This window comes from Bombina bombina, chromosome 2 (assembly GCF_027579735.1).
Source record: "Bombina bombina isolate aBomBom1 chromosome 2, aBomBom1.pri, whole genome shotgun sequence".
Classification (NCBI taxonomy): domain Eukaryota; kingdom Metazoa; phylum Chordata; class Amphibia; order Anura; family Bombinatoridae; genus Bombina; species Bombina bombina.
In genome coordinates, this window is record NC_069500.1 from 367,466,484 (window position 1) to 367,480,244 (window position 13,761).

The window sequence follows — 13,761 nt, forward strand, 5'->3', positions numbered from 1 at the left end:
TCGGGCCAGCTGTATAGTCACAGACCGACCCGACCGCGCCATAACACTAAGTGCAGCTCGCTCCTGCTCTGTCGCTAAGATGTAAGATAGGAGACCCAGATTAGGCAAAGCCTTCTAGTGATGCATGGTAAAGTCGCTGAGCAGTAAGATAGGAGACCCAGATTAGGCAAAGTCCTCTAGTGATGCATGGTAAAGTCGCTGAGCAGTAAGATAGGAGACCCAGATTAGGCAAAGCCCTCTAGTGATGCATGGTAAAGTCACTGAGCAGTAAGATAGGAGACCCAGATTAGGCAAAGTCCTCTAGTGATGCATGGTAAAGTCGCTGAGCAGTAAGATAGGAGACCCAGATTAGGCAAAGCCCTCTAGTGATGCATAGTAAAGTCGCTGAGCAGTAAGATAGGAGACCCAGATTAGGCAAAGCCCTCTAGTGATGCATGGTAAAGTCGCTGAGCAGTAAGATAGGAGACCCAGATTAGGCAAAATCCTCTAGTGATGCATAGTAAAGTCGCTGAGCAGTAAAATAGGAGACCCAGATTAGGCAAAGTCCTCTAGTGATGCATAGTAAAGTCGCTGAGCAGTAAGATAGGAGACCCAGATTAGGCAAAGCCCTCTAGTGATGCATGGTAAAGTCACTGAGCAGTAAGATAGGAGACCCAGATTAGGCAAAGTCCTCTAGTGATGCATAGTAAAGTCGCTGAGCAGTAAGATAGGAGACCCAGATTAGGCAAAGTCCTCTAGTGATGCATGGTAAAGTCACTGAGCAGTAAGATAGGAGACCCAGATTAGGCAAAGCCCTCTAGTGATGCATGGTAAAGTCGCTGAGCAGTAAGATAGGAGACCCAGATTAGGCAAAGTCCTCTAGTGATGCATAGTAAAGTCGCTGAGCAGTAAAATAGGAGACCCAGATTAGGCAAAGTCCTCTAGTGATGCATGGTAAAGTCGCTGAGCAGTAAGATAGGAGACCCAGATTAGGCAAAGCCCTCTAGTGATGCATGGTAAAGTCGCTGAGCAGTAAGATAGGAGACCCAGATTAGGCAAAGTCCTCTAGTGATGCATGGTAAAGTCGCTGAGCAGTAAGATAGGAGACCCAGATTAGGCAAAGCCATCTAGTAATGCATGGTAAAATCGTTGAGCTGTAAGATAGGAGACCCAGATTAGGCAAAGCCATCTAGTGATGCATGGTAAAATCGTTGAGCTGTAAGATAGGTGACCCAGGTTTAAGTCCCTCCAGGGCATGGTTGTCAGATTTTCAGATAGATTGCAAAATAGGGTGTTTCTTGACCTAATGTTAAAGGGACAATTTGCTGGGGAAAGTAGCTGATAAGACTGTATTGTTTTCAGAAATGCTGCAGGAACACCCTTTCAAATAGGCTGAGCTCCCACTCCCATCCCCTAATGGAAGATTGCTTTCCCTGCTACCTCATGTTTACATAACTTTTTATAGCCATTACTGCAGTATTGACATTTTCAGTATAGGTGGTAATTTCAATAGGCAAAAGCAGCTATTTGAAAAAGGTAAAATAAAGGTAAATAAGCTATTTGTAAAAAAACATATTACGCTCTAGCAAGTATAGCAAATTATTTGGAAAACAATAAAGGCTAGTTTTACAGTACATTGTCCCTTTAAGCATCTCACATATTATCATAATCCATAGTCATCTGAAAAATATTGAACATGTTATTTAACATAATTATTGTGATGGTTCAGAACTCCTTACTAGGTCATAAAAAAACCTCCTAAAATTATTGTCAAGTTTGGGATGTATACCAGTGCATGTTGAGTTAATTGTATAAAAGTTTAAAGGGACAGTCTAGTCAAAATTAAACTGCCATGATTCAGATAAGGAATGCAATTCTAAACAACTTTCTAATTTACTTTTATCATCAAATTTGCTTTGTTCTCTTGGTATTCTTTATTGAAAGCTAAACCTAGGTAGGCTTATATGCTAATTTCTAAGCCCTTGAAGGCCGCCTCTTATCTCAGTGCATTTTTATTGTTTTTCACAGCTAGATAGGGCTAGTTCATGTATGCAGTATAGATAACATTGTGTTCACTCCCGTGGAGTTACTAAGGATTCAGCACTAATTGGCTAAAATGCAATTTGTCAAAAGAACTTAAACATGGAGCAGTCTGCAGAGGCTTAGATACAAGGTAATCACAGAAGTAAAAAAGTGTTTTAATATAACCGTGTTGGTTATGCAAAACTGGGGAATGGGTAATTAAGGGATTATATGTCATGTTAAACAATGAAAATTGTGTAGTAGACTATCCCTTTAACTCTATTATTTAAATGTATAATCATTGAAATGCGCTATCTACAATTAGTGTAAGAGAGCTTATTTCTTTATTAAAAATAGCCATTTAGTTTAAATGATATTTTAGGAAAAGTACTTGAGACAATATTACTTTTGTAAGGCTCACCATACTATATTTTTCTTTTATACTTTGTACAGAAATTTCCAGAATTTCAACAGTGCTATTGTCAGTAACACTCCTATCTTTCAAACTGAGGCAATTCTGACTGCTCCCGATGTAGTACTTCATCCTAGTGCAAATGAAATCTACAAACTGAACATACAGTGCGTACGTGGATGTGTGGAAATTACCAAGGTAATCCTATATATTAAACACATATAGAACTGTTTTCCCCCCCAAATTCATTATTATGACTCTGTTTAAATCCTGCACTATACAATGTAAATTTGTTATATGACACAGTGGGGTCTATTGCAATCCAACAAAAGAACCGTGCAAATTGTTTTACACAGGGTTTTTGTGGAGCTGCGAGATTGGACGTAAAGGGTCAAAATGTCCTTTACGACTAGTATTACCAAGTGGGAAACATTCGGCTAGATTACGAGTTGTTCGTTAAGGTAAAAAAGCAGCGTTAAGAGGTCCTAACGCTGCTTTTTACGCCCCGCTGCTATTACGAGTCTTGCAGGTATAGGTGTACCGCACACTTCTTTGGCCTTACCGCAAAACAACTTACGTAAACTTTGTAAAGTATTTTTTCTATGGGACTTCCATAGTGCCGGTATTACGAGTCTATCCTGGGAGGCCAACAAGTAAGCGGTACACCCTACCCTGTCAAGAGTCCTAACGCATTTAAAAGTCAGTAGTTATGAGTTTTATGGTACAACGCCGTAACATAAAACTCATAACTAAAGTGCTAAAAAGTACACTAACACCCATAAACTAACTATTAACCCCTAAACCGAGGCCCTCCCGCATCGCAACCACTAAAATAAAATTTTTAACCCCTAATCTGCCGCTCCGGACACCTACATTATATTTATGAACCCCTAATCTGCTGCCCTCAAAATCGCCGACACCTACTTTATATTTATTAAGTGTAGTGTTAGTGGTTATTGTAACTTAGGTTAGGTTTTATTTTACAGGTACTTTTCTATTTATTTTAGCTAGGTAGTTATTAAATAGTTAATAACTATTTAATAACTATTCTACCTAGTTAAAATAAATACAAACTTGCCTGTAAAATAAAAATAAACCCTAAGATAGCTACAATGTAACTATTAGTTATATTGTAGCTATTTTAGGGTTTATTTTATAGGTAAGTATTTAGTTTTAAATAGGAATAATTTAGTAAATTATAGTAATTTTATTTAGATTTATTGTCATTATATTTAAGTTAGGGGGTGTTAGGGTTAGACTTAGGTTTAGGGGTTAATACATTTAGTATAGTAGCGGTGATGTTGGGGGCGGCAGATTAGGGGTTAATAAATGTAGTTAGGTGGTGGCGATTTTAGGGACGGCAGATTAGGGGTTAATAATATTTAACTAATGTTTGCGAGGCTGGAGTGCGTCGGTTTATTGGTTAATATGTTTATTATAGTGGTGGCGACGTTGGGGGCGGCAGATTAGGGGTTAATAAGTGTAGGTAGGTGGTGGCGACATTGGGGGCGGCAGATTAGGGGTTAATAAATATAATGTAGGTGGCTGCGATGTTGGGGGCAGCAGATTAGGGGTTCATAAGTATAATATAGGTGGCAGTGATGTCCGGAGCGATAGATTAGGGGTTAATAAATATAATGTAGGTGTCGGCGATGTCGTGGGTGGCAGATTAGGGGTTAATAAGTGTAAGATTAGGGGTGTTTAGACTCCGGGTTCATTTTAGGGTGTTAGGTGTAGACATACATTTATTTCCCCATAGGAATCAATGGGGCTGCGTTAAGGAGTTTTACGCTGCTTTTTTGCAGGTGTTAAACTTTTTCTCAGCCGGGTCTCCCCGTTGATTCCTATGGGGAAATCGTGCACGTACGACCAGCTCACCGCTGACTTAAGCAGCGCTGGTATTGGAGTGCGGTAAGGAGCAAAATTTTGTTTAACGCTCAATTCTTGCCTTATAATTCTTGCCTTATAACGCCAGGTTCGTAAAAACCCGTAATACCAGCGCTGTAGGTAAGTGAGCGGTGAGCAAAAACTGCTCGTTAGCACCGCATAGCTCCTAACGCAAAACTCGTAATCTAGCCGACTGTTTTTTAAAACCTGTAAAACATCTATTCAATAAATTTGTATGAATATTTAAGAATGATAAATTATATGTATAGAAAGTACCTTTACATTTTTTTTTTTTTTTTTATAAAGCCGTCTTTTATTGGGTAGAAATGCTTAATACAACAATAAAAATGGGGGCTACATGCCCAACAATCATGGTCAATACAGGTCACATTTCTCTGCATATATATAATATATCAAGAGACGGCAATTACTAAACCTTAAGATAATCAAACATTTAGAACAACATAAATAACAATTCTGGTCAGTTGCTAAATATAGATACTTCTCTGTAATTAGCTGAATTAGTGACTAAGATGGGTGGGCTGTAACCTTGAGGGATTCGTCCCATAAAAATCTCATATCATGGAAGAACTCTAGTTTATTTCTTTTCATAAAACCATATTCCTCCAGCACAAGCATCTCCTCCACCTTTGCCAACCACATCTGTCCTGTCAGTGATGTCGGCGTTTTCCATTGTGCCGCTATTAGTGATTTTGCACTGTTTATTCCTATTTGCAACAGCTGTCTCCGAAGTTTACAAGGTATTTTTGGGTGTTGGTTGAATAATACTAAATGGGGAGTGAGGTTGAAATCTGGGATCAGTCCATTTCTGAAGTGGACTTCTATAAAATTCCAAAGCTGGGTCAGAGAACTACAGCCCCACCACATGTAAGTAACTACCTTTTAGTCTACAACCTCTCCAGCATCTGACGGAGGAGGAAGGGTAAATTGAATGTAGCCTTGCTGGGGTCAAGTACCATCTGGTCAAAACTTTGAAATTAAGTTCGAGTATTTTGGGTGCTGTTGAGGTTTTTTTTGTGTGCTGAAAAATCCTGCCCCAGGATCTATCACTTAATGTCTCGTTCAGTTCTCTGTGCCATTTATCAGTGTATATTGGGAGTTCAAACTCCATTTGAGATTGTAGTATTGAACGCATCTTAGAGAGAGAGTGTGGTATTTGCGTGTTGGCATTGCAAATCTTTTCAAAGGGGGTCAGTTGTCTTAGATAGTCAGCTTTATGTGGGGACGTGTTGATAAAGTGATCGAGTTGCATGTATTTTAACCATGGGTAGTAAACACCATTAGCTACTTATTTTATGGCCTCTCTATGTAGTAATTTGCCCTCTCGTAAGAATTCCCATAGGGGTATTGTGTGTCCCCATTCCACTGCTCTTTGGTAATTTTTGTCTAGTCCTCCTGTAAGTTTTGCATTTAATGGGATCGGAAAGAGTGGAGATCTAGGACCTGAGATATAACTATTCTTCTGAACTAATAGGTCCCATTCTCTAAAGAAGTGGTAATGTATAGGTAGTATTGAGCATTGTGGGGGTCTCAGCGATTTAGGAACCCAACAGAGGGCTCCTACCGACGGGACTTTCAATATATGGGAATCAATCGCAGTCCAGGCTTTTTGGCCTGACGGCGTATGCCAGTCTAGGACTCTTTGCAAAGTTATTGCATCTATATAAATTTGTATCTCAGGTAGACCAAGTCCCCCTAGTGTCGTAGGTCTGTGCATAGTAGCTTTGTTTACTCGAGGTTTGCATTTGCCCCATATGAATGTATTGATATGTTTTTGCATCTGTGTGAGGAACCATTTCGGTATAGCTATTGGTAGGGCTTGGAGAACGTATAGTATTCTAGGTAGTGTTGTCATCTTAATACATTGCACTCTACCCCACCAAGATATGGGTTTACCCGACCATCTATTCAAGTCTTTCTGTAGTGCTTGTTGTAAAGGTTCATAATTTTTTTTGAAAAGGATTTTCTGGGATGGGGAGAGATATATACCTAAATATTTAAGAGCGTCTAATTGGAGCTTTAATGGACAAACTTCTGTTAATCTCATGAATGTGTCTTGGCTAAGGGAGATGTTTAGTAGTTCTGACTTGGAGGCGTTAACCGCGAAATTGGAGCATTTACCAAACTTGTCTAATTCTCTCATGATCTCTGCTATGGATTGAGACGGGTCAGTTATTGTAAAAAGAACATCATCGGCGTACAGCGATATTTTAAAGCTATGGGGGCCAATTTCTATACCTTTTATTAAGTGTTTTTTACGGACGTGCGATGCAAACACCTCCATTGTCAGAACAAATAGCAAGGGGGACAAGGAGCAGCCCTGCCTAGTTCTGTTTCCTATCGAACATGAGTTAGATAGAGTTCCGTTGGCTTTAACCCTTGCTGTTGGATGTGCATAGAGGCTAAAAATTCTATTGAGCATGTGGGGGCCTATTCCTATTTCTATTAGTGTTTCTCTGAGGAATTGCCAATCGAGCCTATCGAAGGCCTTCTCGGCATCTGTTGCCATGAAGACCATCGGGATTTTGTAGTGTTTTACATAAGATATAAGGGTCAGGGCTCTAATGGTGTTATCCCTTGCCTCTCTATGGGGGATAAAACCCACCTGGTCTGTATGAATAATGTCTATAAGTAATTTGTTTAGTCTTTTTGCTAAAATTTTGCCCAGAATTTTTAAATCTGCATTCAAGAGAGATATGGGTCTAAAATTTTTGGGGTTAGTGGGAACTTTATCCGGTTTCAAAATTACTGAGATATGTGCTTGTTGCATTGTGGCGGGTAAGGGAGTGCCTCTGTCTATGGTCTGGAATAAAGTAAGGAGGTGAGGGGCCAATGAGGACCTGAACATTTTATAATACATATTAGTGAACCCGTCTGGGCCTGGACTTTTCCCTGCTGGTAAGTCCTTTATAACGGAGAGAACCTCCGCTAATGTGATAGGTGTCTCAAATTCTTCCTTCAAAGATGTTTGGATTTTAGGTAGATTTGCTTTTTTTATATAATTTTTAATATCATTTAACCTATTTGTGGATTGGCTAGTTCGGATATTATATAGGTCGTTGTAGTATGTACTAAAATGGTCTGCAATTTCTTTGCTATCTATTAATGTATGACCCAGTGGCGTTATCAATTTGTGGATATTGGATTGCATTTTCTGTTCGTTAAGTAGTCTGGCTAGTTTTGGTCCTGCTCTGTTACTTTCATAAAAGTAGATTTTTTTAATTGCTAGGGCTTTTCTTTGTGCTTCTTTAGTTAGTATTTTATTAATATCCTCTCTTAGTTTAGTTATCTGTGAAAGAAGAGATGTGTCATTGGGGGTATTTTTGTGTTTTAATTCCAATTCAGTCAGTTGGGTTGTTAATGTCTGTATAGAGGAGTTGTACTGTTTTCTCATGATAGCCTTTTGTTTCAGGCATTCCCCCCTGATATATGCCTTATGTGCCTCCCAGATAAAACCTGGTTGAGTCTCATTATTATTATTAAATAGGAAATATTCCGAGATTGCCTTTTGTAACACAGTCTGTACCGGGGGATAATGAAGAAGTGAATTGTCCATTCTCCATATGAAGGGATTTATAGGTGTTTCCGGCCACTCCAGGTCCATAATAACCGCGGAGTGGTCAGACCACGCCATAGTATTAATCTCTGTGTCTTTTAAAAGGGATAGGTGGTTCCTATCCACAAAAATGTAGTCGATGCGTGTGTACGTGGACCATGGGTGTGAAGAAAGTACCTTTACATTTGAATATAAAATATATTAAATCTTAAAACAACATATAATAAAGTAGAAAAGAATGAATGATTATATAAATCAGATATTGTGTGAGACTATGAGAAAAAAATATATGAATTAAGCATAGGAGTCTGCCATATACTGTATATAAATGAAATAGCTTTATAAGCATTTTAAAATATATTTGCAAATTTTATTGCTGCTGAGTCCATCACACATAAAGGGTAATATGAAAATAAATTATTTTATATAATGAATTTTGTTACAGTTGCCAACCAACATTCTCTGAGACGCAGAGGCCAGATTACAAGTGGGGCGGTATTTAACGCTCCCGCTTGCACGCTAACTCTTCTAGAAGTAAGCTTTTTGCGCGCGTCTGGTAGCGCTCGTATTACAAAATGAAAGTAAAAAGTTTTGGATCACGCACTAACCCGATGCACGCAAAAGCCGAAGTTAGAATATCGCTTTAACATATTCCCCTATAGTAGTCAATGGAGCAAAAAAGTGGGAAAAAACACCCTACTCATGCGCAAACCTGACCACATATTCTTAAGTGTGCTAACCCACATGAAAATATGTATATTTTACATTCCAATGTTCTTCACATAGCAGAAATGTTCTATTTATTTATCAAATCCTATTTCTGCATATATTTGATAGTTTTTTTGCTAAAATATATATCTATACCTATATCTGTCTATCTATCTATATGTATGTATGTGTAGGGCGTGTATATACTCCTTGCCCAGTGTGCTTACAAGAATATGGCTCCACCTCACTGACGAGGCCCACCAAAGGCCGAAACAATCGTCTGGGGTTGCGATGTTCATTGTTCAAAAGATAATTGCTTGGTATTTCGGGACTGGACTAACCTTACACAGCGCGGTCAGACTGATATACTTCAGGAAAGTTTACTTTGCAAAAGTCTTAGGCCCCCTTTAGATTTTTTGTTTTAGCAAAGTTTTATTGACCATTCTGTGATCTTTGGCATTTTGAATGGAATGATGTGATTGAAAGTTGGTCTTATTAGCAAGCTTACAATTAATTAAACTCATACCACATGTGTATGTAATGCTCAAGCATGTCTTGCACAAACTGGTGTAATAGACCTTTTTCACAGCAGTAATTTTGACATGAAATAGTCAAATACAGGTGTTAGCAATGACATTTAATTAGGGTTCCATTCCATTTATGTTTACAAGAGCCAGGTCCCTGCTCAAGTGTAATAAGAGTTCACACTAAATACTTGTCACTTTATCCTATAGAAGCATTTCTTTCATGTAATTAGCAAGAGTCCATGAGCTAGTGACGTATGGGATATACATTCCTACCAGGAGGGGCAAAGTTTCCCAAACCTCTAAATGCCTATAAATACACCCCTCACCACACCCACAAATCAGTTTTACAAACTTTGCCTCCTGTGGAGGTGGTGAAGTAAGTTTGTGCTAGATTCTACGTTGATATGCGCTCCGCAGCAGGTTGGAGCCCGGTTTTCCTCTCAGTGTGCAGTGAATGTCAGAGGGATGTGAAGAGAGTATTGCCTATTTGAATTCAATGATCTCCTTCTACGGGGTCTATTTCATAGGTTCTCTGTTTTCGGTCGTAGAGATTCATCTCTTACCTCCCTTTTCAGATCGACGATATACTCTTATATATACCATTACCTCTACTGATTCTCGTTTCAGTACTGGTTTGGCTTTCTACTACATGTAGATGAGTGTCCTGGGGTAAGTAAGTCTTATTTTTTGTGACACTCTAAGCTATGGTTGGGCACTTTTATATAAAGTTCTAAATATATGTGTTTAAACATTTATTTGCCTTGATTCAGGATGTTCAACGTTCCTTATTTTCAGACAGTCAGTTTCATATTTGGGATAATGCATATGAATAATTCAATTTTTTCTTACCTTAAAATTTGACTTTTTTCCTGTGGGCTGTTAGGCTCGCGGGGGGCTGAAAATGCTTCATTTTATTGCGTCATTCTTGGCGCGGACTTTCTTGGCGCAAAATTTTTTTCTTGTCATTTCCGGCGTCATACGTGTCGCCGGAAGTTGCGTCATTTTTTTGACATTTTTGCGCCAAAAAAATGTCGGCGTTACCGGATGTGGCGCCAAAAAAGCATTTAGGTGCCAAATAATGTGGGCGGCTTTTTTGGCGCTAAAAAATTTGAGCGTCATTGTTGTCTCCACAATATTTTAGTCTCATTATTTATTGCTTCTGGTTGCTAGAAGCTTGTTCATTGGCATTTTTTTCCCATTCCTGAAACTGTCATTTAAGGAATTTGATAAATTTTGCTTTATATGTTGTTTTTTCTATTACATATTGCAAGATGTCTCAGATTGACTCTGAATCAGAAGCCACTTCTGGAAAAACGCTTAACTGAGTTTCAGTTCTACCAAAGCTAAGTTCATTTTTTTTTTTTTTTTGGTTTTCAAAGCTTTATTGAAGAGTAAACAGAAAATACACAAAATCCGTACATCAAAAGTCATGGGATACAGGAATACTTGTACAGGTGACTCCATGGAGTTCAATTGGTTGCATAAAGATAAAGTAACAATGAGTGGGTTAGGTATAACAAAGAGTCCATATAAGAGTCTGAAAGCCCATTCATGTTCCTTTCGATGTACTATAGCAATATTATAATTATATAACAATTTTTAGTCAGAAAAGATAATTGAACTTCGGTCATGGGGCAACTGGCAGGCCCATGTCCGAGAAGAAAGAAAAGGAAGAGAATAATGTAGAAAAGGAAGGAGGAGAAAAAAAAAAAAAAAAAAAAAAAACCCGGGGGGGGGGGGGGGAGGGGTGGGTTGGAGAGAAGGGGAGAGGGGTAAGTGGGAGGCGGGGGGAGAGGGGGGGCAGGAGGTAAGGAAGTTAAATCAGATACGTCTCTTAGAAGGAGGAGGGGATTCTATACCAGACCATGTTGTAGACAGCAGGTCTGTTGTGCCTCCTTTGTCCATAAGGGTTTAGGCCATCAAATTGCAATCCGGCCTACCCTGTTTCCACCTTTGCAGCATATATTCATGGATTTCTATCCTGTCGTCTCTCATGAATCTAAATCTCTCTAGTAGGAGGTATCTATCTACTTGGTCGGCCCAGTCACTCAATGTAGGCACGTTCGTACTCTTCCAATTTTTGGGGATAAGGGATTTCGCGCTGTTGAGCATTAAGTAGAAAAGGTATTTTGTGGCCTTGTCTTTAAATTTGGGAAGGTCATGGTACAAAAGGATGCTAGGCGCTCTAGGCAGTGAGGTCCCGACCACCCTTTCCATGGCAGCCATCACTGAGTGCCAATATGATCTTACAACGTCACAACCCCACCAAATGTGTAGAAGGGTACCTGATTCCCCACACCCCCGCCAACATCTTCCATCTGTCTGTTTATAGATTTTTTGTAATCTGGCAGGGGTGAGATACCATCCTGACAAGTATTTGAAGTTAGACTCCAGTACTTTTGCTGAGACTGATGTCTTTACATGCGCTCTGAATATTTTCCCCCAGTCTTTATCTGTCAGGGGTAGGTTAAGTTCTCTGTTCCATTGTCGTGTGTAAGTAGGCAGTGGGGTGTCAGTGTGTGAAGAAAGCAAGCGGTAGGCAATGGAGATCATATGTTTCGGTGTGTGCGGGAGTAGGCACAGGGACTCGAAGGTAGTTGGGTTCCTAGTGATGTAGTGCGGTTTTTTATGTGTCGTCAGATAATGTTGAAGTTGAGTGTGAAAGTACCAGGAAAGAGCAAGGCCGGAATTTTCCAGCTCAGTCCGAGTTCTAAGTTTTTGATCTGTGATGAGCCGATGGAAGGATACTTGTGACACCTGTGTTTTATCCGCCATTACTCTCTGCGTACAGGTAAAGGGTATGTCTGGGTTGTTTAAGAAGGATGTGAGAGGCGAAGGGTTTGTGGAGATGTGTGGGTGTTCTATTAGCAATCTATCCCAGCATGTGAAAAACTCCCTGATGAAGGGGTAGCCGGTGATAAGTTTCGGTCTGGACTTAGGTGAGATCCACCCCAACAGTCCAATGTTCTGCCTACCTAAGATTACTCTGCAGATTTGGACCCAAGTTTTATCATGAAGATTATGACACCACTCCGCTTGATGTTGCAAGAGGATGGTGAGGCCCCCCCAGCCCCCCCCTGTCTTTCGACAGGTACAGGGTCTTTCGTGCAATTCTCGGTCTCCCCCCCCTCCATATAAATTCCTCCAACACATTTTGTAGTTTGTGTAAAAAATGGGACGGGAGGGGGATTGGAAGGGTCTGGAGATAGTACAATATTCTGGGCAGAATATTCATTTTGATAATGCCTATTCTCCCAAGCCAGGAGATGGGTTTGTTTCTCCATGAGGAGAGATCACCCGTAATCACAGTGAGCAAGTTTGTATAATTTGCCTCAAAAAGACCCTCCGCAGATGGGGTAAGGTTTATCCCTAAATACTTTAGTTTGCGGGTCTGGATGCGTAAGGGGCACAAGGAAGACAGTTGACTAAGTTCTTCAGGGGGGAGGTTAATATTTAGAATTTCGGATTTGGTTTTGTTTAAATGGAAGTTCGAGTGTCTACCATATTCCTCGAATTCTCGTAGTGCTTCGGGTAATGACCTGCAAGGGTCCGATAATGATAGCAGGACATCGTCTGCATACATGGACAGCTTGTGTTCTTGTTCCCCAATTTTAATTCCCCCGATCTTAGTATTGATTCTAATTCTTTGGGCCAGAACCTCCATCACCAGCACAAACAGCAGTGGCGACAGAGGACACCCCTGTCTGGTACCATTTGTTATGCTAAATGGATCAGAGAGGATATTGTTGACCCTGACTTGTGCTGAAGGGGCTGTATAAAGTGAAAAGACTCTGTGTATGAAGGCTTGGCCAAACCCCATCTTCGACAGGACCGCCTTCAGAAACTTCCAGCTGATCCTGTCGAAGGCTTTCTCGGCGTCAGTTGATACAAAGATCGCCGGGATCTCATTCAGTTGGGCATAATTTCCAAGTAGGGTAGCTTTTATGGTGTTGTCCCTTGCCTCACGGCCCGGGACAAAACCCACTTGGTCAGGTGATACTAAATTGGGTAGGAATTTATTTAACCTAGTTGAGAGGATTTTCGCGAATATCTTTATATCCACGTTGAGGAGGGAAATTGGGCGGAAGTTTTCTGGTTTATTAGTTGGTTTGCCCGGCTTGGGGATAGTCGCTATGTGAGCTAAAAGCATGGAGGGGGGAAAGCCCTGGGAGGTGTCTATAGAATTGAATAAACGGGCCAAGTGAGGGGCCAATACAATTTTGTAGATTTTATAATACTTGGCACTAAAGCCATCTGGGCCTGGGCTTTTGCCAGAAGGCAAGCCCTCAATGGTATGTAAGACTTCCTCAGGAGAAATGGGGGCATCCAAAACCTCTGCCTCTGTCTGTGACAGAGTAGGTAAGGTGACCGAGTTCAGATATAGGCTCATATCGGGGGAAGGTTGTGCATTGTCATCCTCCAGAGAGAGGCCAGGAGAGCCTTTCAGGTTATAAAGGCCAGAGTAATATGTCCTTAGAGTTTCAGCTATACCAGGACTGCTGGTATGGGTATTGTTTAACTTGTCCACTAGGGAATGAATGTGTGATTTCAGGGTCTTCCTCTTAATGGCTCGTGCCAACAATTTCCCCGGTTTGTCACCAAACTCATAGTATTTTTGTTGGGTCTTCAATGCCATTTTCTGGTGTTCT

The 13,761-nt window shown here is 40.3% G+C and overlaps 1 protein-coding gene across 1 annotated transcript in view; it reads left to right on the forward strand.

The window, feature by feature from the left end:
• DNAH10 (dynein axonemal heavy chain 10) overlaps positions 1 to 13,761 on the forward strand; it is a 540,282-nt gene that overhangs the window by 115,623 nt on the left and 410,898 nt on the right. Inside the window, exon 19 of the mRNA XM_053699776.1 lies at positions 2,455 to 2,611. Coding sequence (XP_053555751.1) covers positions 2,455 to 2,611 — 157 coding nt within the window. The remainder of the gene's footprint in view (positions 1 to 2,454; positions 2,612 to 13,761) is intronic.